General features: G+C 37.5%; 1 protein-coding gene across 4 annotated transcripts in view; it reads left to right on the top strand.

Moving 5' to 3' along the window:
- The window catches only part of pard3bb (par-3 family cell polarity regulator beta b), a 339,860-nt gene that overhangs the window by 299,641 nt on the left and 14,227 nt on the right, over positions 1-25,992 (top strand). For all 4 annotated transcript variants that reach the window (XM_061723990.1, XM_061723991.1, XM_061723988.1 and 1 more), the window contains one exon: positions 7,818-7,894. In XM_061723990.1, coding sequence (XP_061579974.1) covers positions 7,818-7,894 — 77 coding nt within the window. The remainder of the gene's footprint in view (positions 1-7,817; positions 7,895-25,992) is intronic.

Below are 25,992 nucleotides of genomic sequence, written 5' to 3'. Positions count from 1 at the left end.
TCACTTACTCATGCACAGATATTAACAAAATATGGTTTGGATTAAGTAGTGCTAATAGCTGTATTCGTGGGAGATGCTCTTAGTTGCGTGCTTTGGGGGAAATTGACCTTCTGCGGTCTTAATTGTACCAGAGGATCAACAGCACTGTGACATTTAACTGTGCTGCCGTCTTAATTCTTAGCACTTTATTCTAGTGCTTTGCTGACATTTCAGCATGATGCTGTTTGAGGGTAAACATTATTGGTGTTTCATTGGCGTTGTGAATAAATTGTTCCAGTTGTTTTATTCTTTCACATTCTTTCTGGCATTTATTTACAATGATGATACAGTTTAGTTTAGAAAAAAAACAACCTGGAAATGATGAGAAATATACACTTGGCTATTATCAAGGCAATTGTATTTACTTATTAGAACCCAACTTAACTTTTACCATGTTCCTCGCAGAAACAGCTGGAGCTTGTTAGGTCAAACATGAAACATGAAAAGCCATGAACTATCCCAGCTTGGTTTTTTTCTTGTTATGTCATGTAGTTGGTAATAATCTTTCCATTTACCTCTGTGGAAGAAGGCCACTTTCATGTAACAGCAATCTAGAAGAGTGGACTGCAACACAAATATGAACTGATTTTTCTTTAAAAGTTATTACCTGGAGATATCTGGTACATCCGAATGTATATACAGTTGCTTTTATGGTCAAAATAGACTTAGTGGAAAACTGATGAGCCAGGGAGAGACCTCATTTGAGTAGCTGTTTATGTCCAAATGTAAACTTGGGTGTAAATGTGAATAAGCATGCTCTTGTGAAGGTGCTTGTCGACTCTCTTTGCTCTAGTGCTTCTTAGTTAAGAGGCTGTAGTAAATAACTGTGAAAATGGGAAGCTTTTCACAAGCAGCTGCAAGTAGTGCTTTATCCAGAATGAGCAGATGGAAGACAAGATGATATACAGTATTAAATGAACAAAGCAGGATGGAGAGATTGGATTGCTGTAAAGGAGGACAATTCTGAATGAATGGCATGAAGTATCAATAGATCAAAGGTGAAAGTGTGTAGAAGATGAGGTTAAATAAAAATTGGCTGCTTAAAACTACTCTTCAGAAACCTAAAGGTGACGTCACAGTGGGCGTGTCCGGTTTTCCCTTTACATTCTCTGAGGGAACTAAATTACTGCACGGTACCAAGTCCTGTGAACCAATCCAAATCACTCCCCCCCCCCCCACCTCCACGCTGGACGATGTGTGTGAGGCATTTCTGATGATATGTTGTGTTTGGTTTTCTCCAAACTTTGGTGTAAACTGTCCAAAAGTCATTGTCGCTGATGTCTTGTAGTTCCTTCAGATCCAGTTTTCCAAGCTGTTCTGCTTCATTTTTGTTAAATAATGCCACAGTAGGGCTGGGCGATATATCGAGATTTTAATATATATCGATATATTTTCTAACACGATATGGTACGAGACAATATCGTTTATATCGATTTAAAAAAAAAAAAAAAAAAATTTACATTTTTTTTTTTTAATGATTTTGATATAGCTTATTTTGTGACAAATTGACTTGAATGTTTTATTTGAGATTTGCACAAATGTTTTGTTATTTGCACAACTGTCAACCTCAGTGGAAAAGTCTGCCTGTTACTGTCTACATTGTATTAATTGCACAGTGTATTTTAATTTAATTGTTATGCAGGAAAGGGATATTTGTTTTATTTTATTCAAGAAGCATTTTTATTCTATATATGCAGGCAGTTTATTTTTATTTCATTTGTTTTATACATTTTGATATTGTGCAGACCTCTGTTAATAAAGGTACCTGTGTGACATTTGGCACGAGGCTTTGTATTAAAACTGACTGTTTTTTTAAGGGTTTGCCTCAGAAAAAAATTAAGCTAACAGAGATGCTATGCTATAATGCTTTGGGGGAAACCCCAATTAAGGCACAGAAAAAATATCGAGATATATATCGAGTATCGACATTTAGCTAGAAAATATCGAGATATGACTTTTGGTCCATATCGCCCAGCCCTATGCCACAGTATGTGATGCTCTTCATCTGAGGTTATCTTTTATTTTTATTCCTTTATTTGGGGTATTTACCGCATTTTGGGGAAATGGTAATAATCTAAGAACCAGAGGTGTGTTTGGTTTTGTTTTGTTGATACATAAAGCTGTAAGACTGAAAGAGGATATTCTTCCTTTTTCACATAACGGTATTTGCCCACGAGCAGGCACTGGTAACCACAGCCAGTGAATGTGACCCACACATCGAGGAGTCATAGAGAACTGCATTTTAATTGAGTCAGCCCAAAGTGCTGGCTGAGCAGAAAGACATGACCGATACAGATTAGAACCAGCCTTCCCTTAATCATTGATCTTTACAAGTGGGGGGGCAAGATGTGGAGAGGACAAAGGGGAGGAAATAGGGAGATTCTTCAGCTATTCATTTGCAGAAGAAAAATGAACACTGAAAGAAAGACATGCTCTCTCTTACCCATTTTGTTTTTTCATGTTTGGTTTTCTAGATGCAACAAAATCCAAGTTTATGTACACTTTTGAATTATGTATAGAATTAAATGGAGAACGGCAGAGAGATAGAACTGCTAATGCTCAGATAAGACAGATAGAAGGTGAAGATGCCATATTAAGACAGGATGAAAGATGAAGAAAAGACAGTTTAAGCAAACGTTGGGAAAGGGGATTTAACAGCACTCATCCAAATCCTTTATTTCACCTAAGGAGAGTTGGTTAATGAAGGGAAACATTTAGATGTGGACGGGGGGGAAATGAATGGAGACAATGGGGTGAAAGAAGCAAAGAAAGAGACCTTTCACATATGGACCGTTATTTCATTTAGACAGTGTACATAAACCCAATACTCCTTGATCAAACCTTGATAAAATGACAATGATGGGACACTGGAGTGTATTTAATTGTTTCTGTCTGAAAGTAGACCAACAGTGGGGGTAAAGATACACTGCAGAATAGCAAGCTGGGTGTGTCAGTGCTGAAAGTGATGGGATGGTGTGTTTTTATGAGTAAATTGAAGGGTCTGTTAAAAGAAGAGAGAGATGAGCCCATCGCCCATCTTACACTGTTCGTGAGGGTGTGTGTGTGTGTGTGTGTGTGTCGCCCCCCCCACAGTATCAGTCTCTTCTGCTTGATTTCCACGCTCTCCTCCCTGCCTCTCCTCTGCTCGCTATGCCGTGAAATGGTTTTTCACTAGACCATTACACCGACCAGTGTGCTGCTCTGCTGCCGTAGCCCTCTGTAGAGAGAGGGAGTGTGTTAGAGTGTGGGTGTGCGCCTACAGAGAGGGAGGAGGTGGGTATTTTTGTGTTCAGTAGTCACACTTAAAACAAAAAGATTGTGCATGTCTTGTCTGTCTGTGGTGAAGACGAATTGTGTGCATGAGTGTAGAGGTGTGTGTGTGTGTGTGTGTGTGTGTGTGTGTGTGTGTGTGTGTGTGTGTGTGTGTGTGTGTGTGTGTGTGTGTGTGTGTGTGTGTGTGTGTGTGTGTGTGTGTGTGTGTGTGTGTCTGTGTGTGTGTCTCACGATAAAAACGATAAATTGAGGAAATGAGAAAAAGAGACAGAAAGAAAGAAATTAGCCTGAAAGAAAGAAAGAAAGAAAGAAAAGAAAGAAAGAAGAGAAAGAGAAAGAAAGAAAGAAAGAAAGAAAGAAAGAAAGAAAGAAAGAAAGAAAGAAAGAAAGAAAGAAAGAAAGAAAGAAAGAAAGAAAGAAAGAAAGAAAAGAAAGAAAGAAATGAGCCTGAAGGAAGGAAGGAAGGAAGGAAGGAAGAAATGAGCCTGAAAGAAAGAAAGAAAGAAAGAAATGAGCCTGAAAGAAAGAAAGAAAGAAATGAGCCTGAAAGAAAAAAAGAAAGAAAGAAAGAAAGAAAGCCTGAAAGAAAGAAAGAAAGAAAGAAAGAAAGAAAGAAATGAGCCTGAAAGAAGGAAGGAAGGAAGGAAGGGAGTGTACAAGCTCAGCTGTCACAATTATTGCCTTTTCCTATCCCGTCCACATGTCTACTAACTAACATCTCATTTCTCTCTCTCTCATACCTACTCACAGCTATGGATAATTAGTTTGGGCGGCTTTAGCCAGTTATACCCAATTAGTTATCAAGCTCAGAAAAGAGCTCAATGTTTGCTTTGAGAATGCTGACGGTGACGGAGAAGTGGAGTGTGTAAGAAAGGAGTTGCACTTTCTCTTTGAAGATCGACAGAAAGTGTACGAGAGAATGCCACTGGAGGAATATGGGTAGTGTATGAGGAAGTGTGGAGAGTGAAAGGTATGGTAGAGTGATGCAGGACATACACGAGGGGGAAGTGTGTAGTAGGAGTAACAGAGGGGTTTCAGGTGTTGGTGGAACTGTATCAAGGATCCTCTTCCTATTTGCAATGGTGATGGATAGGTTGACACATGAAGTCGGCGGGAGTCTTCATGGACTAAAGTGTTTGTGGATGACATTGTAATCTGTAATACAAGTAGAGAGCAGGTGGAAGCCAATCTGGAGAGGTGGAGATATGTGCTAGAGAGAGGAGGAATGAAGGTCAGTTCCAGCAAGACACAATACATGTGTCCCAATGAAAAGGAAACAGGTGGAATGGTGAGGATGTGAGGAGTAGAGTGAAAGAAAGTGCAGGAGTTTAACTATTTGGGCTGTTCAGAGCAGTTGGGGACTGTGGAAAAGGGGTGAAGTAGAGAGTGCAGGCAGGATGGAGGGGGTGGAGAAGAGTGCCTGGAGTCATCTTTGATACAAAATTAGCAGTGGGAGTAAAGGTTACAAGATTGTAGTGAGACCAGCTTGTGTCTTTGTCATGGAGACTGACCAACAGAGAGGAAAAAGAGTTGGAGGTGGCAGATTAGAAAATGTTAAGATTTTCCTTGGGAGTGACAAGGATGGATAGGATTAAGAGCATTGTCTTTTAGACAGAAAAAGAGAGCCTAGATTGAGATAGTTTGAGCATTAAAGAGGAGGAATCGTGAATGTCATCGGTAAAAGGATGCTGAAGATGAAGATGAGGCTGTCAGGTCAATATAAAAAGGAGATTTCCAGATGTGGTGACAGAATATATGCAGTTGATTGGTGTGATACAGGAAGATGCAGGTGACTGGGTAAGATTTATATACCTTATTTTCTGGACTATAAGCCGCACCTGTATATAAGCCGCATCCGCTCTATTTTTAAAAAAACAATTAAAAAAAAGATATACAAGCCGCACCTGTATATAAGCCGCATCCGCTCTATTTAAAAAAAAAAGATATGCAAGCCGCAGATATTTCTGTTGTTAGATTAGATATATACTACATGTACAGAAGGATTTTGAACTGTAAATGATGTACATGTTTGTACCTAAATAGATCTTTCCTAACAGTATCTTTTAACACGGTAGCAACTTTGCTGATTAAAACGGGACAGAACCAAGAGAAAATAACCTGTATTTATTTATCTATTTATCTGTTTGAAATCTGCTTCTACTTCTATCTGCTAAAGAAGAAGTAGCGTATTCTTCTTTGCATTTATTTTGTCTTAGTTTTTATTCTAAGCGGTGGAAGAAAAATCCACAGAAAAGCAGCACCTTTGTATAAGCCGCATGGTTCAAAACCTATGAAAAAAGTAGCGGCTTATAGTCCAGAAAATACGGTATATATAAAGAAATTAATGATTGGAAAATTAACAGTATTGCCTACTGCATTCTCATGTGTGATATCCGGTGCTACTCATGAGCTTTGTGCATCTTCAGCTGGCTTCTGTGGAATTTTAAACCCAACATTTATTTTTACTGAAACCAGCAACAGTGTGATTTGATCGCGAGCAGAGACAAGAGCACTGGCAAGAGTTGCAGCAAACTCAGCAACCACACAGCTCTGTAGTGCATCACTGTTGTTTTTGGCCTTGCTTGAAACAAAGTGAACCTATGTGAAGTGCAGTAGTGACGTCAGCGCTCTCACAGGATGAGTGCATTGACTGTTTTCACGGCTACAGTAAAGGTTGCCTATTAAAAAGATTACATTCTCAAACCCGCTTTCAAAACGTTACATTTTCACGCCCCCACAACACCATTGTCTTGTAAACAAAAGGCCAAACCACAGTAAAAGTTTTCCATCCCATCCAAAACCACTTGCCAAGTAAACAGCCCCCATACACCTGTCTATATTGTTCTCTTATTTATTTTTTCTTTTTGTCTCTGTGCTCTTTCTTCACCCCTTCACTCATTTCCCTCAACTGTAAATTTCTTCTTTATGATGCAGTTTATTCATCTTCTCATTTGCCGCTCCTCTTTCCATCTACAGTTTCCTTTTTGACCATCATGTTTAAATTGTGTCGTTAATATCCCTCTCACCTAGCTGCTCTGTCGCCCTCGTCTTCACCTCATTCACTTTCTTGTTTTATAAGTCACCTCTCATCTCTTTCCTCTGCCTTTGCCACTCCTCAATGACTTTGTAATATCCCTCCTTCTCTCTGTGTCTCCCTCACCTACTCTCTGTAACTCATTTTACTCCTCATTCACTCCATCTCTCTTTGGTCGTTTCTTCTCCATCTAATGCCTTTTCATTCTTTCTCTCCACCTCTCTATTCCATCTTAATATCCTACTGTTTCTCTCCCTGAGATATTGAAGCTATAAAGGCAGGTGTTCAGAAGAAAGAAGGGCCAGCAAGTTTGTTTTATAATGCCTCCTGGCATCATTCCCTGGAACGCAGATAGAAAGAAAAGGCAATAGGAGACACTTTAATTCACTCATATACTGCATGTTTTGGTGGATTTGTTTCATCCTTCACATTGATTTTTACCATCTTGTGATAAATTGTCCCTAATAAACCCAAGATCTTCTTGCTCGGAATCAGCAAAGTGACAAACATTAACTCAAAAAAAAAAAAAAACAACAATATTGCCAGTACTATTATAGATGATAAATATAAATGAAAGCACCATAAAAAGCAGCAAAGGAGTGATGAACTACTTTTAGTGAGCCATTTTCTTTTTCTTTATAACTTAAAAATGAATAGTTACTCAGACTCTTCACTCATATCCCATCTTCTCACCCCACTGTCTACTATATTCAAATGACTATTTTTAGAGTCTAAAAATAAAAAAAAGCTTGTATTTGTCTGCACGTGTGTGCGTTGATAAAGCGTGTTGATGTTTGGGGTTTAGTCGGCTTCATTTAGAAGCGCCACTGCAGCTGAAATCTCCCCGCTGAATAGAGCGGGGAGTTTCTCTGAGAAAGAAGCGTGTGCCTGTGCATGTGTGTCTATGTGTGTCTGTGTGTGTTCATATGTGTATTTGTGTGAGTGAGCGGAAAAGGCAGAGGAATGGGAATAAGTGGAGGAAGAGAAAAAGAGATGCAAGGGTTAAAGAGAGAACCAGTGATATGAGGAAGTAGGACAGATTGAACTGTCAGCAGCTTGGCTTAATCTTTTTTTTTTTTTCCCTTTCAATATGGAGATGAGACACAACTCTGTTTTTGTGAAAGCGTGTGTGCGTATGGATGTGTGTATTTTTGTTTCTAAGTGAGACGACTCCATCCTGTTTTGAAGTAACCTAATCTACGATGGAGTCCCTTTCTACCCCCAACAAATCTCTAAAGGCCTAAATCCCTAATAACTAGCCTTTGTCAGTCCTAAATTACCCCTGTATCACACACAGAAAGCAGGGGACTGATGGGTATGCACTCCACATGCTTAGGCTCACAATCCTGCGGTACTTCCATACTTTCAGCAGACAAATGAAATGTATAATTCACCATGCTACACTCAGAAGAAATTGCAGCCTTGGGATTTAAATATCTCTGTAGACTAACCATGTGTTTGTCTTCATCAGATACCAGGCAGAGGGACAGATCACCGTCTGACACCGCGGTATGAGGAGGTGGAACGCCAGTATGCCTCCTTACCAAGGTACAACTTCTTCCTTCTGTATATGACAAAAATAATCACTGTCCTGTTGTGTACCTTATTTTTCTTTCCTGCATCTAAATGTGAGCGCTCTGCCTTTAGCCTGTATTTCTGTAGGCTTTAGTCTTGGAGTTCACCTGGTCTTCACCCTCGGGAAAACACTCTCAAGACACGGTTGTAAACTGATCCCTAATTCCTCGGGCTGCTCCCCCATCAAATCTTACCTCAACTTATGTCGTTTCACAACTTTGTTTTTTCCTTCTCCTCCCAACAGTCTTTCTAAAACCTTTGTCTTGGCAACTAAGGGAGCTGACTTCCCCAAGACTCTCACTTTCCGTTCGATTTTAGTGAGTAGTTTTGTGATAAACAATCCCTCTCAAATTCATAATTCTCAAAGTTGTTTGTTAAAGTAACGTCTAGCAGTCCAATGAAGTTTCACAAATTCACTGATAGAAATTGTCAGTGGATCAATTTTTTATTTCATGTCATTGCATTCACATGCACATTTCTGACTGGACCAAGTGTTTTTAAGATAGCTGGCTAGCAGGCGCCTTTGAGATAGCTCTGCTAACATTGGCCATTCAGCAAAAAAGCATAACCACTCAGGCACATTAATTAGCCACAAACTATACAACTACACAGTACTCATCTTTCTACAGTGCAATGTTCTGTCCAGAAAACCTGCAGTTGTCAATGGTGTCACCAATAACAACTGCAATCAATTCCATTCTGCATCGGTCAACTCTCCCATGTTCACGTGAAAGTATGATGCGAGAAATTTGGTGTAACCAATATGAAACAAATCCAATCTTATTCACATACCCCCTTATGGCAACATTTCTCCTCTATAGTAGTAGCTTCTACCAACAGGAGGGTAATCGCTTTTATAAAACCACACAGAAAGAGCTCTAAGAACAACACAAAGAGGCTAAGGTGTTCACTGAGGCTCCAAACTTTTGATGGCTTCTGTGGGGCACAAGCCTAATCAACAAAGAGCCCTAAATAGTGTCTGTGTGCTTGTAAGCAGGCACGTGCTAATGCACCAATATTAAACCTGAGCAGTATACTTTTGGTGCTGTACTTGAGCCTGTTGCCTCCTGCTTTATGTGGTTCTTAGCTTCGGAAAGCATGACATGTTGCAAACATTAACCAACACATGAGCAATAACAGCTGCCTAAGTGTATGAATTAATTCCTTGAATAGTCCTCTGTTGATGTTTCATGTATTTTCTTGTGTGATCAGATAACTAATCTGCCCCTGAATACCCACAGTTGTGGTTAAAGTTTCCTTAAAACGTGAGACACTCAAAGACTTATAATATCCTTTTTCCACCATCATCAGTCACTCTTTCAACAACTCATTTTTCCTTTGCTTGCCTCCCTGTTTCTCTTCCTGTAAGCCTGAATTTCCCTCTCTTTCTCCACTCGTTCATTATCTTCACCCCCCCCATCTCCCCCCAACTCTCCTCTCCTGAGGCCATCTCACTTCCTTTTGCTCCTCACCCATGTGTGATATCTTACTCTCCTGAACATTTCCATTTTTTATTGCCATATTTCTTTTGACTTTTTAAAAGAGGAACTAACATTAAATAATCTATCAAAGCAGTATAACACAATCTGGCATATACAACCCTAAATCAGAAAAGATTGAAACAATAGAAAGATGTCATTTAAAAGAGTGACAGAAAAGGGTCAGAACGGTAAATAAGAAAAAGAAAATACAGTCTTACGACTTTTATTTCTTCGCGGACAGTAGGAGTCCTCTACACACTTTTACATATATATGTGTGTATATATGTGTGTGTGTGTATATGTATGTATGTATGTATATATATATATATATGTATATATATATATATATATATATATATATATATATATATATATATATATATATATATATATATATATATATATATATATATATATATATATATATCACTGCCCTTACTCTTCAGTGATGGCACCATTAATGGAGAAAAGTACACTAAGATTTTAGAAGTACAAATTTTGCACTCAAGACAAAATGTTTTTCAGGGATGTTCATGATTTTTTCAACAACACCATCCAAATCACATTCTACACACATTACAAAGGCATGATAAGGAGGGACCTGCCTGCAGTCTTGACCTTTCTCCAATAGAGAATGTGTGGAGAATTTTGAAACATAAAATGCAACAACAACGACCTTGTGCTGTTACATACCTGAAGACTTGTTTGCTGGAAGAATGGGACAAAAGCACTAAAACCCCTCATCACTTGACGTCTTCAGTGCTGGAATGCTTTTCAAATGTTGTGAGATGGAACGGCAATATTGCAATGTGTCTTACAGCCTCAAGTTGTTTTAGAAAGTGTTGCAGGCCTGAAATGGACAAACGAAATGATATTTATAAATGTAATGAAGCTGATGAGGAAAAAAAGGAAGCTGGACTCTGCAAAATAAAAGCCAGAGTAAAAGTAACTTTTTTTACTTTAGTTTGTATTTCATATAACACCCCATTTTTTGGGCATTGTAATTATCTTCCCCCTATTTTTTTAAGTTGTTGAAACTTAAACATTAAGAATGTATAGTTGCTGAAATAGGTCCCTCTCACTTTATTTGACTTTGCTTTCAACCAGCGACACTTCAGCAGACCAACAAATGTTTGTCTGTCAGTCACTGATAGTAAGTCAGTAAGTTGAGTCAAGTGACAGAAGTTTAGAACATTAGAAAGTTTATAGCCAGGTTCCCACCCTTGTTAAAATGGTGAGGGATGACTATTTCACACCTCCTTTGTGATAGTGTGTATGTGTGTGCGTGTGCAAAATAGATAGGGAGGGTGTCTGTGCGTGGGTGATGACTTTGGCAGATGGGAGCGAGAACAGTGATGATAGTTTTGAGGTCTGGCTGTGGTATCTGAAAGACCTTGGGAAACTGGACACACACACACACACACACACACACACACACTGGCATACAGTACACTCGGGTTCTGTTTCCACTTTCAGCCGCGCACTGTAATTTGTAAATGGTGTGCCAGTGTCACATGTTGTGTGAGGAGGTCCGTGTAGCAAGAAAGTGTGTTGATTTGCAGTCTGGAAACAGGCGTGAGGACATGACATTTTTGCTTAATGTAAGAAAATAAGTCTAAAAACGTATTAATTAGACTCTGCTATCATAACACAGATCTGACTCTGAGAGGGACCTTTGTTGACTTACATGTGCTAAATCATTTAATCTAAAATAGGAAAAGGCTTCAAATTGGTCCTGACTTTTGAAAAAGAGCTCTGCTTTCCCCTCGTGAGTGAGGTAGCAGTAAACAGCCATATACAGTGTCTGCTGTTGCCAAGTCTCACAAGGCAGATGCCAAATATTTCTGCAAGCAATGCACTTCCATCCACAACAGCCTTTTCACAATGAACACACCAGTGTGCAAGTAAGAACCATTACTAAATACACACATTAACCCTGAAATGTTTCACTTTCCAGAGGTTCTTGTCAGAAAGGAACTGATCTCTTTCTCATTTTTATCTGTATTTCCTCTGCACATCCATCTGCACTACTTTTCCTTCAATTAACTCAACATCTTTCAGCATCGAGAGGCAGAAGTAGATCGGGTTTTGAAACCATATCCATACTGTTGACCTTATGAAAACATATAATTTTACCACCAGACCAGAAATAGCTGGCAGGCTGCGTGTATCTAATGTCTGAACGTCTGTATACCTGTATGCTTTTATAGGCGGCTCTTCGTAGATCCATGTGTGTGGTTTTTGAGTGTGTGTTTCTGCTATTTCCAAGTTAGTCCAGAAATAGCTGATGGGCTGTTTAATCAGGTACCACATATGACTCAGCATCACCAAACCTACATTGTGCAAGTGTATAATTTGCCTTTGCCTATGTGCGCATGTTTTTCTCCGTGCTGTTAGACAAGATTTTGATGGCTCTAAAATTAAAACATGACCCAGCAGAGGATGATGTTTCCCTGCCTAAAGCACACACTTCACCAAACAAGCTGTCTGTCATAGATAGTCTGTGAAGAGTATTTTGCCACCCTGGGAAACTTCATGCTTTTTTAAGTGAACAAATACAATCTCAAAAAATAATACTGACTAAAGTTAGTTATGTTCTGCAGTTGTAAATTGCGAATGTAGATATTGATGGTAAATAAAAGAAGAATAACAGTATGGTGTATATAGTGTGTCCTTTTGCACATCCACCTTCTCACTGCCTTTACAAAACACTGCATCCTCTTCATGAAAACTTATGAAAAGTTAAAATGTAAAGGCACAAAATGTACAGGACACAATAAGATGATGCCTTGTCTCAGTTTAATTTCCCTCATTGAGCCCATTTGATTTAAAAAGAATTCAGACCCAACAAATATATTATATATCGCCCCCATCAAACCTGGACATTTTCACCTGTCAGACGTTTTACCTTTCAGACATCTGCATTAAAAACATGTTTTTTCTTTATATTTATTAAAGCACAGTCAGTAGTAGTATTTTTTTGGAAAACTATGGTTGTAGTTGTTAAGTTATTTTAAATCAAGCAAGATTTATAAATGGGGTAAAATGTGCATTAAAACTAAGCGGTCCATTTAGAGTCCTCTGAAAAATAAGACAGCTTCACAGTTCGGTTTTATTGTGTTTTTAAATTTTTTCTTCCTCTGATTTTAAACAGAATGTTGAATAAAAAAAACAGCAAGTAGGTACTGCAATTGGTTGACAGGTCAAACTCACATGTAGGCTCACTAAATCCTGTACTCCACTGCTGCTCTATTCATCTGTGCTATGTTTGTCTCTGCAGGCTAAATGAAATAACTGTTGCTTCCATGTTTGACATTTTAGCAATGTTTACATTCATTTATTTTTGGTCATAACAGATTTCATTGCTGCGTTCTTACTAGACCACCTTAAACCTCAAAGTTCCCATCATGTTGGTGTAAAACCTACTTTTACATATGCCTGAAGTCATTTGGCAGACACATAGAGGACAACATTCGAACCTCAGTACAGTAAGAAACCCTGCCATAAAAGTTAAGTACTAAATCTTCTGAACATCAGTGTATAAGTGCAAGAGGTATAGTGCACATTTTTGAACATAGAGAATGACCTCTGCTCTCATAGCATCTGGTTGCTCAGTCCACTACTGTTCAACCTCAAAGAAACATACTGAAGGGAGACTGCAGAGAATAAAAAGGAAACCTTTGCTTATTTCATTCTCTACTGATGTATGTTCAAGGACACATGAGTCACGTTAATGGGTAAAATCAGATTTGCCCACTTGGTGGTGGGTGTACATATTAGATTTATTTCCAAATATGAATGAGGCATGATATTAATTTGAAATATCCCAATTCATGCACTTATTTTTTGTCCACTAGGCATTATACAATCTGTGCCGCATGGGAGGAAAAGGTCAGAATTGAGTCCCATTAACTGTGTAGTGTAAAAAAAGAGGCCTGTGTATGAAATGGTTCCTGCAGTCCAAATGCAAAAATAAGTACTAACTGATACCGAGACAGCCTGTTCAGGGCATATCTTAAAATCCAGAAGAATCAATGCATGATCAAACAAACTCATCAGTGCAGTACTTCCAGCCCATAGTATTGGAGATGTAGTCTTTAAAAGCATTTTAACATGAAATGAGACACGACTATAGACTGGAACATTACAGGATCTTTAACTTGTGAAAATTAATCTATTTGAAGGAACTTTAGTTATTTGTTCACAAACATGCTCAAAATGAAAAGGAGTTGTGACCAGCTGTGTGTGCACATGTGCTGGTATTTCATTGTGAGGTCACTAGATGGCTATCAGAGTTTGTGTATGGTCAACGCTAATGGGTTGCACCCCATATGTGTCCCATTACAAACCCATTACACAATCTTTCTTTCCCTATATCAGGTACATGAACTGCAAAGACTCATATAGACTTCTTTGTTTTCTAATTTAATTACTTAGCACAGCAAAAAAGACATAAACAGAGTGAAAAGGGTCAGACGTTGATTTCACAGAAAATATCATGAAATATTGACTCCAGATTTCATCTTTGAAAAGAACTTGAATTAGTGTCGATGGAGGCATTTTTGTAAAATAAACGTCACTTACTCACTTGCTCATGGTATTATTTTGACCTCTCTTGTATTTCTGTTGATAGCAGCGTCCAAAACCCAGCCTTCACCCAATTAGATTAGCCAAACACCCTGTCCGATTTGTCCTTGTTATTGCTCTTATTAGATTAAAAGAGCCCATCAGAATTGTTGTCCAGGTTCCTGGGGAGACTGTTACTTCCTCATTATAATGATAATTAGATATTTTGTAATTAGAGAGCAGATGTTTTGATGTGTGTTATCCTCTATCTCTATAGGCTTTTTTTGTTTTCTCTTCTTTCATATCGCTCCACTTTTGGTCACTTTGGTTTACTATGCTTTTCTTTCCTCTCACTGCCCCTCCAATTCTCATGTTCATTCATTCTTTCTGAACTCGGGGTGAAAAGGACATTGTTAAATATCATTCCACTCTGCCGAGGAGAGAAATTAAATAGGAATGTCTCTTGAGAAGACATCCCCACCAAGCCTGAGAGTTTCCCAGACCACTTTAAAACTGCTTCACAATCCAGTCTATTGTCCAGTTGTTTTCCTGCGTCCTCTGGACTCATTGAGAGACTGCTTGTTTGTTACTCATGCAGAGGATCCAAAGAAAGACCCTGCAACTCACGAGTGTTTGTCAATGTTTTTATTAAACATTTTCAATTATCTCAGTAGAAAAAGCTAAATTTCAAAAGACTTTGCAAAGATGTTTTTGTTGGGATTTTTTTCTTTTTTAAATGTTAATTTGAAATGCTTTTTCGCCTTTGCTTTAAAGCCTGACATGGTAAATGGGAAATTAAGATAGTTTCACTTACAGTTTAACATTGTCAACTGATTGCTCATATAAATGGTTTTCCATCTCATTTTAAAGAAGAAAAGAGGCAAATACTACCTGAAGTTTAAAAATATTTTCAAAATGTGAGAGTCAAGGCATTTCAAGGATTCAGGATTTTGTTGATCTTTGAGGTTTTTGTTTTCAGTTAACAACCTCCACATCTTCCACTGCTTATTGCAGCCATGAATATTCAAAAGCTAATGTTCCTTTTGATCAAACTGAATGTTTCAAACCAGTCAGAAGAAACTAGTTCGGACTTCTTCACCAATGTTGCATTCTTTTTTGGTAGATGTCAAGAGGTTTATTTAAAATAGTCCAGCATCTACTGTATGTTTAACTCTTCAGTAGGCTGATTCTCCTCCTTCACCCTCCATTTTTTCTGTTATTACCAGCATGTTATTCCTGATTTGCACTCTTTCTCATGCATTCAGTTAGTGTTTCAGTGAAAGCTTTGATCTGGATGTTGGTCTCTAAAATGCTGGGTTATAATACAGCCCATCATGTACAACAGAACTGGATAGTGGACGAGACAATGACATGACATGCTTTTGTTTGCGTTGCTCCAGAGGGAAGGGGAAGACACCGTTTCTTCAAATCCAAGGTGATAAACGTTGAGAAGGTTTTAGATGGTTCAACAATTCAGCATGATCTGCTCTGCCACATCATCTTCATTCTTCAATGGAATTATACATCAGCTTATTCATTCAAAGTGTATCATTTCTCTACTTTCAAGATATCTTTCTTGACTGCAGACATTTCTTTGACTGCAATGTACGAAAGTTAGTCATTACATATGAGAAATATATTAAGGGATGAATTCAGTGTATTTTACTTCTGTCTACATATCAAGGAGATGAACTCCACCGTATACATTTTTTTTACCTATTAAATATCAATAGCTAATCAACAATTTAATTTAGCATTTGTGAGTATTTGTTGTTTCTGAGGGTCTGGGGAGATTTTTAACATATTTTCATAAATTCTTTTCAGCATGCAGGCAGACCTGAATGATCGAAATAGTATTCCAGAACAAAAATAAAATCACATAGTAACCATAGAATCCCATAAAAACACGTACAAGACTTCATGGCACTGTTGCATTGCCCAGAGCTGAAGTATTTCTAATGTACATAGTAACTTGTGGTATTAGAAGATAATTCAGCTTTTGATTTGATTAAAAAATCTACTCTGCTCCATCATGGAGGCCTGACTTCACTTCACCCAACCTAAAAACCCCTGGACAGAACCATGGTGGAGAAACAATTTCATGACTTAACTTGACAGTTCAGCACAACTTGGCTCTTTATTGTTCAAAACATAAACTGTAACACATTTCTGTAGAAACCTCAGTTAATACTTGTATTTTAAACAATGTGACAAAAAAAAACCATGTGCGAAATTTTAACTAATATGTTAATCTCATTTTATTTATATTTGTAAAAAAAAACAACCGGTGAATTGTGCTTGTGGTTGTCAGTTCAACCTGAAGAGGCTCATTTTACCGCAACAAAACAGGAGTTTGACATTATAAAACTATTGGAGTAGAGCTGAAGCTGCCGAACAGATGTGTATGTTCACTTTCAAATTCTGTTTTGTTAAATTCCTTGCTAAACTTGTAATTCCACTTTCTTTCCATTTTTAACTGTCAGTCATAGGTTACACAGGTATAAGGAAAAAGCATACATTTTAATATACCCTTGGAACATGTTGTCAATGGATGTTTGTCTCGCTCTTTTTATGCACACTCCCATCTCACACTCCTGTTTCTTCGTGTTCCATGTTACTGGCTCTCAAGAGATCATAATTTACTCAGCAATTTGTATTCTGTGGTCCCACACCGAGCAAAATGTCCCCAGCTTGAATCTATTAAATGTTACACGGGGAACCTTATTGGCTCAAGATGTGAAATAATGATGGCTGCTGGGATGGGATATGGGGTTATTAGTAATAGATTTTACTATATTTCAGAAAGTCCACCACTGTACAACCCATAAGTGGTAATGTATGATTGTGTCATACCTAAATGTCATCTTTTGTTAAAATAATTTGAGGTTGTAAAGATGGACATAGCTCATTCAGGCAGTTTTAGTATGCAGCCGGTTCACTGCCACTGGGTTCAGCCACTCTTTATGACTGTTAAACAGGAACATTTTTGAAAAATGTGCATCATTTCACATTATTCTGTCTGAGAACTGATTGCCATATGGCTGTTTTTAAACTTTGGAAAGATGTGGTGTGTAAAAGTTAATCTCAGGGTAGCTGAACGTGCTACTGATATCCATCCATCCATAATCTTCACGGGCCTCTTCCAGTTTAGGGTTGCAGGAGCCCGTCACAGCTATTCAGAGACTGGGATAGACAATCAACCACAAACACCGATACTCACTCTCACTGGGGTCAATTCACATTTAACTGTTGACAGATTCAAGACTTATTGAACATAGGCATGGGGCGATATACGATATTATCGTATATCGCAATAAAAAACGGCCGCGATAACGTTATCGTGGGGTACTGTAATTATCGCCAATTTTTTTTTTTTTGGTCACACAAGGCTACCAGCCAGGTAGAAGCCAGTGTTATTTTTTTTCATGTATTTTATTAATATTATTTATTATTATTATTTATTTAATATTTTTTCAGAGAGTAGTACAATCCGTGTGCATTTGACTACTGTGGCACTTTATTTTCACTCAATCTTTGTGTTGGCCATGCAGCTTTTGTTTTGTATACTACAGAGCAGTGCCTTTATTTTATTATTTTTCCAGAGAGCCGTACTAAGTATCAGGCAGCCAGCCACTGTTAAAGTTTCAGAGAGTAATACAATCAGTGTGCATTTGGCTCTACTTTGTCACTTTATTTCTATTTGTCACTTATTTCTTTCGACTCTCAGGGAAGTATTTTCTTACAAAAAAAGAAAGTTCAAATAAGTACTGGTACCGGTACTATAGTTTACACTTTGTAATGCATAACATTTACAGTACACTATTTGTTCTCTACCTCAAGTGTCACTGTGTTGAGAATGATTTGAGAATAAATGTTCTGAATGGAACCAGTGGATCCACAGTTAGTTTTTTTCCTTGCATTTTAAGAATTTTATAAGCGACACGTTAATATCGTGATAATATCGTAATTGTGATATTTTTGTCCACTAATATCGTGATATGAAATTTTCATATCGTCCCATGCCTAATTGAACATGACTGTTCAACATGACTGTTCAATAGCTGTAGTATAATCGACATTAGTTCTTTGTTTTCTTGAGGACAAATATATTTTTGTAAATACACTGTATGTTCAAAATGTATTTTCTCTTTCTTTTACTTTGTGTTTCTTGTACTTGTTAAAAAAAATGAACCAATTTGCATCACTGAGGGTGACAGTCCGTTGTGTGAACAGTTAAAGATTAACGGATCGTAAGACAGACAAGCAGTCACGTAAAAAGAAGTATACACAATTTGAATTCTAATATTATGCTTACCAGCACACTCAAACGCTGCCTGATTATGTCTTGATATGAAGTTTCACATGGATGGAGAGTACTTCCTTTTTCCCATCTCTTTGCAGTGTGTGAGAACCGAGCAGGTTCTCTTGTTTGTGCATACATTAACTTGTCTTACATTTGACTTGTTGATCAGAATGAGCTGTCTACAGTAGATAGTCAGCCTGTCATTTTGGCAGTAGCTTTTCTACTTAGTCTCCAAATGGCATGGCCATATTATGATGGGATGCGAAACACCACTCCAAATCCCCATTGTTCTGCCCTCGCTGTGTTTCCGAGGCAACAGTCTCCAACCATCTGGACGGCCCTCATCTCTCACTTTTTCTCATTTTCCTCTAATGGATTTCTCCTCCGTTCTCGTCCTCTCATATTCTTTTTCCTTTTCCTTTACTTATAAACAGCTATTTTCTTTTTCTGTGGTTTAATTTCATTCTTTTCTCCTGCTCTCTTTTTCTTCCTTTTGCTCTTTCTAATACATTTGCTCTCCTCAGTCCTCATATTTTCTTTTTCTCATAACATTGATGCTTTTTTTCAATCCTTGACTTGGGTTTACTACAAATCCTTTTACTTATGCATCATCACATATTCGTGACATGCCGTACTTTCAAATGTACAGCTTGAATTTAAAAAATGTAACGACTTTCAAGGTGTGTTTTAAAGCTACTCTAATAAAAGACACTCAAACATTGAGCTGTTCTTTGGAAGAATCTGATAACACAAATTATGTCTCACAAAAAGAAGACATGCAATCAAGAGTATCTGATCAGAATAAGGATGGGAATGGACACACAATAGTCTCAAGGTGTTAAGGCACCAATCCCTCTACAGTAAGAGTAATTGTAAATGGAGACAGCTACGGTGGCTGTTCCTGCTTGAACCTGCTCAAGATGACTCCAAAAGCACGGCACAACATCCTCATTTTATTTTCTCTTTATTTTGAAATGAAAATGTGTCATTTGGACTGGTCCTATCAGAGTCCAGACCTTAACCTCATAGAGAATCGGTCAATTGGCCTCAACTGAGCCACTCACACCAGACATCCTGTTGGAGCTGAAGCTGTGCAGGACTGATCCAGAGCTACTCAAAACACTTTCTTGATGTCATTGCTACCAAAGGAAGCTTGACCAGCTGTTATCTCCAAGGGTTCACTATGGGGGTATTATTGTTCCAATATTATTTGTGTGTGCGTATCTCAATCTGTGTGTGCGTAAAAAGATTCGTGTGTCTGTATTCAGATCTGTGTGTGCGTAAAAAGATTCGTGTGTCTGTATTCAGATCTGTGTGTGCGTAAAAATATTTGTGTGTCTGTATTCAGATCTGTGTGTGCGTAAAAAGATTCGTGTGTCTGTATTCAGATCTGTGTGTGCGTAAAAAGATTTGTGTGTCTGTATTAAGATCTGTGCGTGCGTAAAAAGATTCGTGTGTCTGTATTCAGATTTGTGTGTGCGCAAAAATCAGCCGGGAGCTCTCGATTGGCTGTCTTTGCACACGTGGATTTTGACACAGTTCTGCCGCGGCAAATCTGTAAAAAGATCTGTGTGTAAAACGATTTGTGCGTCCGTAACTTTTGATTTGCCCTGTGCTCGGACTCACAGGCTCACGCCAGGCTACAGTAGCAATGCAGCCTTCACACCACTAGTCGTAGCACTCAGTCAGTACTTTACCTGCAGCAGTTCCATCGGGTTTCTGAACATATTATTGGACATCGTTTGGACTTTTATACTGCGCATGCAAACACCTGAACCCCATCTACTTCGGACCTATATCGGACATTTAGTAATCGGGTTGCATATGGAGTAAGATAACTTCCAAAAAGATGTGTTCATGTTATAACTATTCGTATTCGTAATGATAAACATTTGTATTTAAATAAAAACGTTGTACTCAAAATTCTGCTGTCACGCACATGAATCTGACAAATTATTAGGTTAAGAGTAAGAAATTAGGTAAGAAATTGACCTTTTACGTCTCATTTATTCATTCACACACGCACTAATATATTTGGGAAACAGTTAGGCACCAAATATAATATATTTAATTTTCTCAGATGGCAAAAATAAGAACTTTATTGATCCCACATACTGTAGGAGTAATTCATTTTATATCAGCTATAAAGAACAAGGTAATGCTGAAAAAAAAACAATAATCTATCCTCCCTCACAAAAATAAGAATAGAGAAACATATTTTCTCATCAACAAAACAAATTTAATTTTTTTCAAATAACAAAATAACACATTTGAACCATTTTTCAGACAATAAAAGAACTGAAAAAATCTGAAGAATTGTTCAAATATGTTATTTTGTTACTTGAACATTTTTTAATATGTTTATGTAAAATATGCTTTGTTGATGAGAAAATATATTTTTCTTATTTTTGTGAGGGGGGATAGGCTATATATTGTTTTTCGGCACTACCTTGTTCTCTAATATGACATGAATTACTCCTACAGTATGTGGGATCAATAAAGTTCTTATTTTTGCCATCTGAGAAAATTAAATATATTATATTTGGTGCCTAACTGTTTCCCAAATATATTAGTGCCTGTGTGAATGAATAAATGAGACGTAAAAGGTCAATTTCTTACCTAATTTCTTACTCTTACCCTAATAATTTGTCAGACTCATGTGCGTGACAGCAGCATTTTGAGTACAACTTTTTTTATTTAAATACAAATGTTTATCATTATGAATACGAATAGTTATAACATGGACACATCTTTTTGGAAGTTATCTTACTCCATATGCAACCCGATTACTAAATGTCCGACATAGGTCCGAAGTAGATGGGGTTCAGGTGTTTGCATGCAGTATAAAAGTCCAAACGATGTCTAATAATATGTTCAAAACCCCGATGGAACTGCTGCAGGTAAAGTACTGACTGAGTGCTACGACTAGTGGTGAAGGCTGCATTGCTACTGTAGCCTGGCGTGAGCCTGTGAGTCCGAGCACAGGGCAAATCAAAAGATACGGACAAATCGTTTTACACACAGATCTTTTTACAGATTTGCCACGGCAGAAGTGTGTCAAAATCCACATGTGCAAAGACAGCCAATCGAGAGCTCCCGGCTGATTTTTGCGCACACATAAATATGAATACAGACACACGAATCTTTTTACGCACACACAGATCTTAATACAGACACACAAATCTTTTTACGCACACACAAATGTGAATACGGACACACAAATCTTTTTTTACGCACACAGATCTGAATACAGACACACGAATCTTTTTACGCACACACAAATCTGAATACAGACACAAATCTTTTTACGCACACACAGATTGAGATACGCACACACAAATAATATTGGAACAATAATACCCCCATAGTTCACTTACTTTTTCCACCAGATCTGTAAATACTTAATGGGTATGTTCAATAAAGACACAAGCAATTATAATGTATTGTGCTGTAGGACATTGCATCTCTGATATTATTTCCTCACTCATAGTTGTGTTATGATCAGATCTTCATCTTAGAAGATCAGATCAGTTTTATGCCAAATTACTAAAGAAAACCAGTAAATTCAATATACTTTTTATGTTGTTTTTTTTATTGTCTTTAGTCTTTTGTCCCACTTTTGTCTGGCTCAGCTTTCTACGGCCACATCTCTTTGTCTTTAGTTTCTGCTCGCTGACTTCTCCTCCACTTTACATTCACCTACCTTTACTGTGCCCTTTCCTCTTCTGTTTTCTAGAGAATACAAATGAAGATTTGAATCCTTAGTTTTCTGCTGTTTACCATTAAACTGTTTGCTAGACCTCTGAACACACAATTTTTCCACCACTATGAACTCTTCACACGGAACACAAGACCAGTCGGCAGGTAAAGAAATCACATATATCATCTTAATTTTAGTTGACAAGCCAGTCCCCAGAGAAACAATGTCTAATGTTTATTTTATGAACGCTCTCAAGTCTCCTTTCAATCTCCTGCATAAACTATTGCTTGATTTAAATGTGCCCAGTCTTCAGCTCTGCATTCACTTGAAGCTCCTGTCTTGATGACAGCACATCATTATAGACTATATTATTAAAATATTAAAAAAAAATATATATATTAAAATATATTATTATACAAGTAACAACAAAAGATTCTGCTCTTTTTTTGTATAAGTTGGGACATTAACAAGAAAATTCAGAATCAGAAAGAGAAAAAAAAAATTTATATACGTGCTCAAAATGAATTAGTCTCACAATCCAAAAGTGGAAATGTTGAGATGGCAACACATTTGTATGGTGTTGTCATGGCTGGTAACCATTTAAGAGTACCAGGTAGAAAAGTGACGGGGCTGAAGAAAATGTTTTATCAGCTGCATAATCTGTCTAGATCTCTATAGACTGAGATAGTGCTGTATGAATGTGTATGTGAATTGGTGAAAGGAGCATGTAGTGTAAAATTGCACTGAGTGGTCAACAAAAGTAGAAAGGTGATATAAAAATTCTGCCCAGGGAGGGAAGGTCAGCAAAGTAGCATCCCCCTCCCCCCAGCTTCTTTTTTAATGGCACAATATTCACTATTGCATTGTTTAAAAAAGCTTTTGACATCTTTATTTCCATTCAGAATGTAGTTGCAGTTCCAGACCCATCGGACCAATCTGGACTCATCAGACAAATTGTCCTTTACCCATTACTCCAGATCCATTCTCTTCAGATTTTGTGTTGAAAAGTTGTTACTTTAACTATAAAACATAACATTCAGTTCTACTGTGGATTTTCTTCTATATGATTTCACCAAACGTTTAAAGGATCATTCCAGATTTTACTCCAAGTACATTACTTCAACGATATGATGGTTCACTAACTTGCAGCATTTAATTACTATGTTGGACAGTTAATTCAATTCAATTCACAAATACAATATATTCACAAATATATTGTTCTCAGAAGGAAAATTAATTGATGAATTAGCTTAGTTTTAGTAGTTTCAGCAGTCTTACGTGTTTTCTTTGCTCGATGCAGACCAATAATTAGAACTACCTAATTACTAGTTCAAACATATCAATCACGCAGTACTTTTCCAATGGAGTTTTGACCATCATCTTTGTTAAATTAAAGTATTTTCAAACATCAAGAATAGGACTCTACCTCAATGTTCAAAGGCAAGGGGCTCATTAAAAAGATAACTGTTTTTTTTTAACTCACTGTGTTATAACATGTGGATTCTCAAATTTTGCTTGAAAACTGACTGCTGTTGAAACTTTGTATGCCTACTAGTTTCCTGCTCTTTTGGTTGTTGGAAATGAGGATGTTAACCCACTTTCTAGATTGTATTTTTTTTCTCTAAAAAAAGCACCATTACAACACCAAACATATTAATCACATTGCTTTCCCAAACATTTTTAGCTTTCTGTAAAAGCAAAGTACCTACTGTTCCAACAGTTTAGCAAACAATGATCCCATTATTATGTATATTACCGTAGATCTTTAGCTTGAGAGAGTAATACATTTAGATTAACTTTACACTTTTTTACTTACACTTACCATATATATATATATATATATATATATATATATATATATGTGACTCTGTGTTCTAAAAAAGTATTATGCATGGGAACATGTTGTATAACTTAAAATGTCCTAAATTACCCCACCCTTAAATGATTATGCCCTAACCTCTGAGCATGATCTTCAAGCTACTGTACCATCTATGTGTGTCAGCTTCCTAGATAACTGCGCTACTGTCATTCTGGTAAATGATCTTCCTGGGATGCCAGAACTGAGGAACCTTGGGTTGCTTTCTGTGATTGAAGAGTGGTGTTGAGATGAAGAATTGCATTTTTTTGTGAGGAACAAAGCTGAAACCTGGCACCAAAGGTGTTAGAGAGGCTCCACACTCAGTTCAGGAAAACAGACTTGTGCTTGGAGGATTGATTGACAAGTTGTTAATTGTCTTCTGTGATTGTCAGGGAATTGTATGCAGTCATGCTCAATAGATTTACACAGCCGCAGTTAAAGATCCCCACAGGAACTTTCCCCGGCAGCAACTTGGATTAGCAGATGTAACACTAACATTTTAACACTGCTGGACTGACGCCCTCCCTCCCCAAATAATCAAGCCATTGTCGCAAAGAGGTTATCGGAACACGTCCACCACAAATGTTTAAGTTTTTAAGTTAAACTAAGTTGTGACTTGGCCTGAACCTTAACCCAAATATTTATTATCTGGAATTTAAATGTGTGACTTCACACCTAATCGGTTTGGTTTATTTAAAACAAACTCAACACTGTTTTCTTCATTAGTACATTCCATCCCAGAACTGGGAAGATTGATCAGTTTCATAATATTTGGTATCCTAATTTCATATAAAAAGTGTTCTTTTTAATCATTCACGTTTTAGCAAGTGGTTCATAAACTTAGCATGCATTACTCTGTCTGCTTTACTCAAACTTTAAGGTTCAGCAGAGTCCTGTCATGCTACCATACTTTTCAAGTACACCATAAAACATGCGTATGCTGTTTTGTTTGTTTTGGGGTTTTTTAACCCATATGAGTAACAACTACGAAAGTAAAGCCTGTAGTTTTCTTTACTTTCACTGAACTAAAGATAATTGCATCCAGTCCTTGACCAAATGGTTGTTGGTTTTAGCAAATGGTGTTGAACATTTGAATGTTTTGTCTTTTTCTTTTGGTATGCCTCTTAATCCTGGTTAATAATACCCTTGCTTAGCCTTTGACCTCATCTTCTAAGCGTTTGCTTGGAACTGTGGGAGTGTCATGTGACTTCAGCAGGTCAAAAGTCACGGCAGGTTTAGGGATTACACAAACACATTCACCACCACAAACCACACTGACAGCTGAACCAACAGAATGCCATTTCTGGCAAACAAATCCACTCAGACTCCCAGTATGTGACCACTTAACCATAAGTAGAAAAACAGCCTTGTGTTTTACTAGGGTTGTCCTAATAAACAAAACACAGACAAAGGGGAGAAAACGCTCTTTCTGCTTCCTCAACTTCTTCAGGTCTTTGGTTCAGCTGACTTGAAAGTTGTTATTTTTTTGCTTTTGTTTTTGTTTTGAACTACTTACTGTAAATACTATTCCAGATAGCATCTGTTGTACTTGTGCAATCTTCTCACACATCAGTTAAATCTTGCACTCATCTGCATCACCACTGTTATCCCTCGTTCCCATGGTGCTCCATCCTAATGTTGAGATTTATAATGTATGATCAAGCTTCAAGGGTCCCCTACAGTGAGATAATTGGATTTGGAGGCCTTAATAATAAAAACGAGCATATTTTAACACAAAAATTCATACATCACATGTAAGAACTCCCAAATGCGTATGAAATCACAACAGACATCGTGTTTCCATGTTGTAAAGTGTGTCACTTAACAGCTATTTTTACTGAATTAAACAAAGAACAATGTATTTCATTACCTTTTGGCATACAGAACCTCATCCTCAGTATTTCATTAGGATGTTTGTGAAGATAATGTTAATTTTAATTGAATATGAACAAGATATGTAGACATATGAGGAATGTTTCTGTCTTGAGGTATAAAAACACTTTTTTTGGTGCTGCAGTGCTTTTTATCCCAGCGCCTCATCAGAAAAGTGCTCCCACTTATGAGGATTGTCAACACAGGGAACAAGAAGCTGTCATTTTTGTGTTCATTTAGTCTGTTCTCTGCAGAACCGCAGCTCCTCTTTCTGTCCATAAAAAAGATAGA

This window comes from Cololabis saira, chromosome 6, assembly GCF_033807715.1.
Source record: "Cololabis saira isolate AMF1-May2022 chromosome 6, fColSai1.1, whole genome shotgun sequence".
NCBI lineage: Eukaryota > Metazoa > Chordata > Actinopteri > Beloniformes > Belonidae > Cololabis > Cololabis saira.
This window is presented reverse-complemented; position numbering and strand designations above follow the sequence as displayed.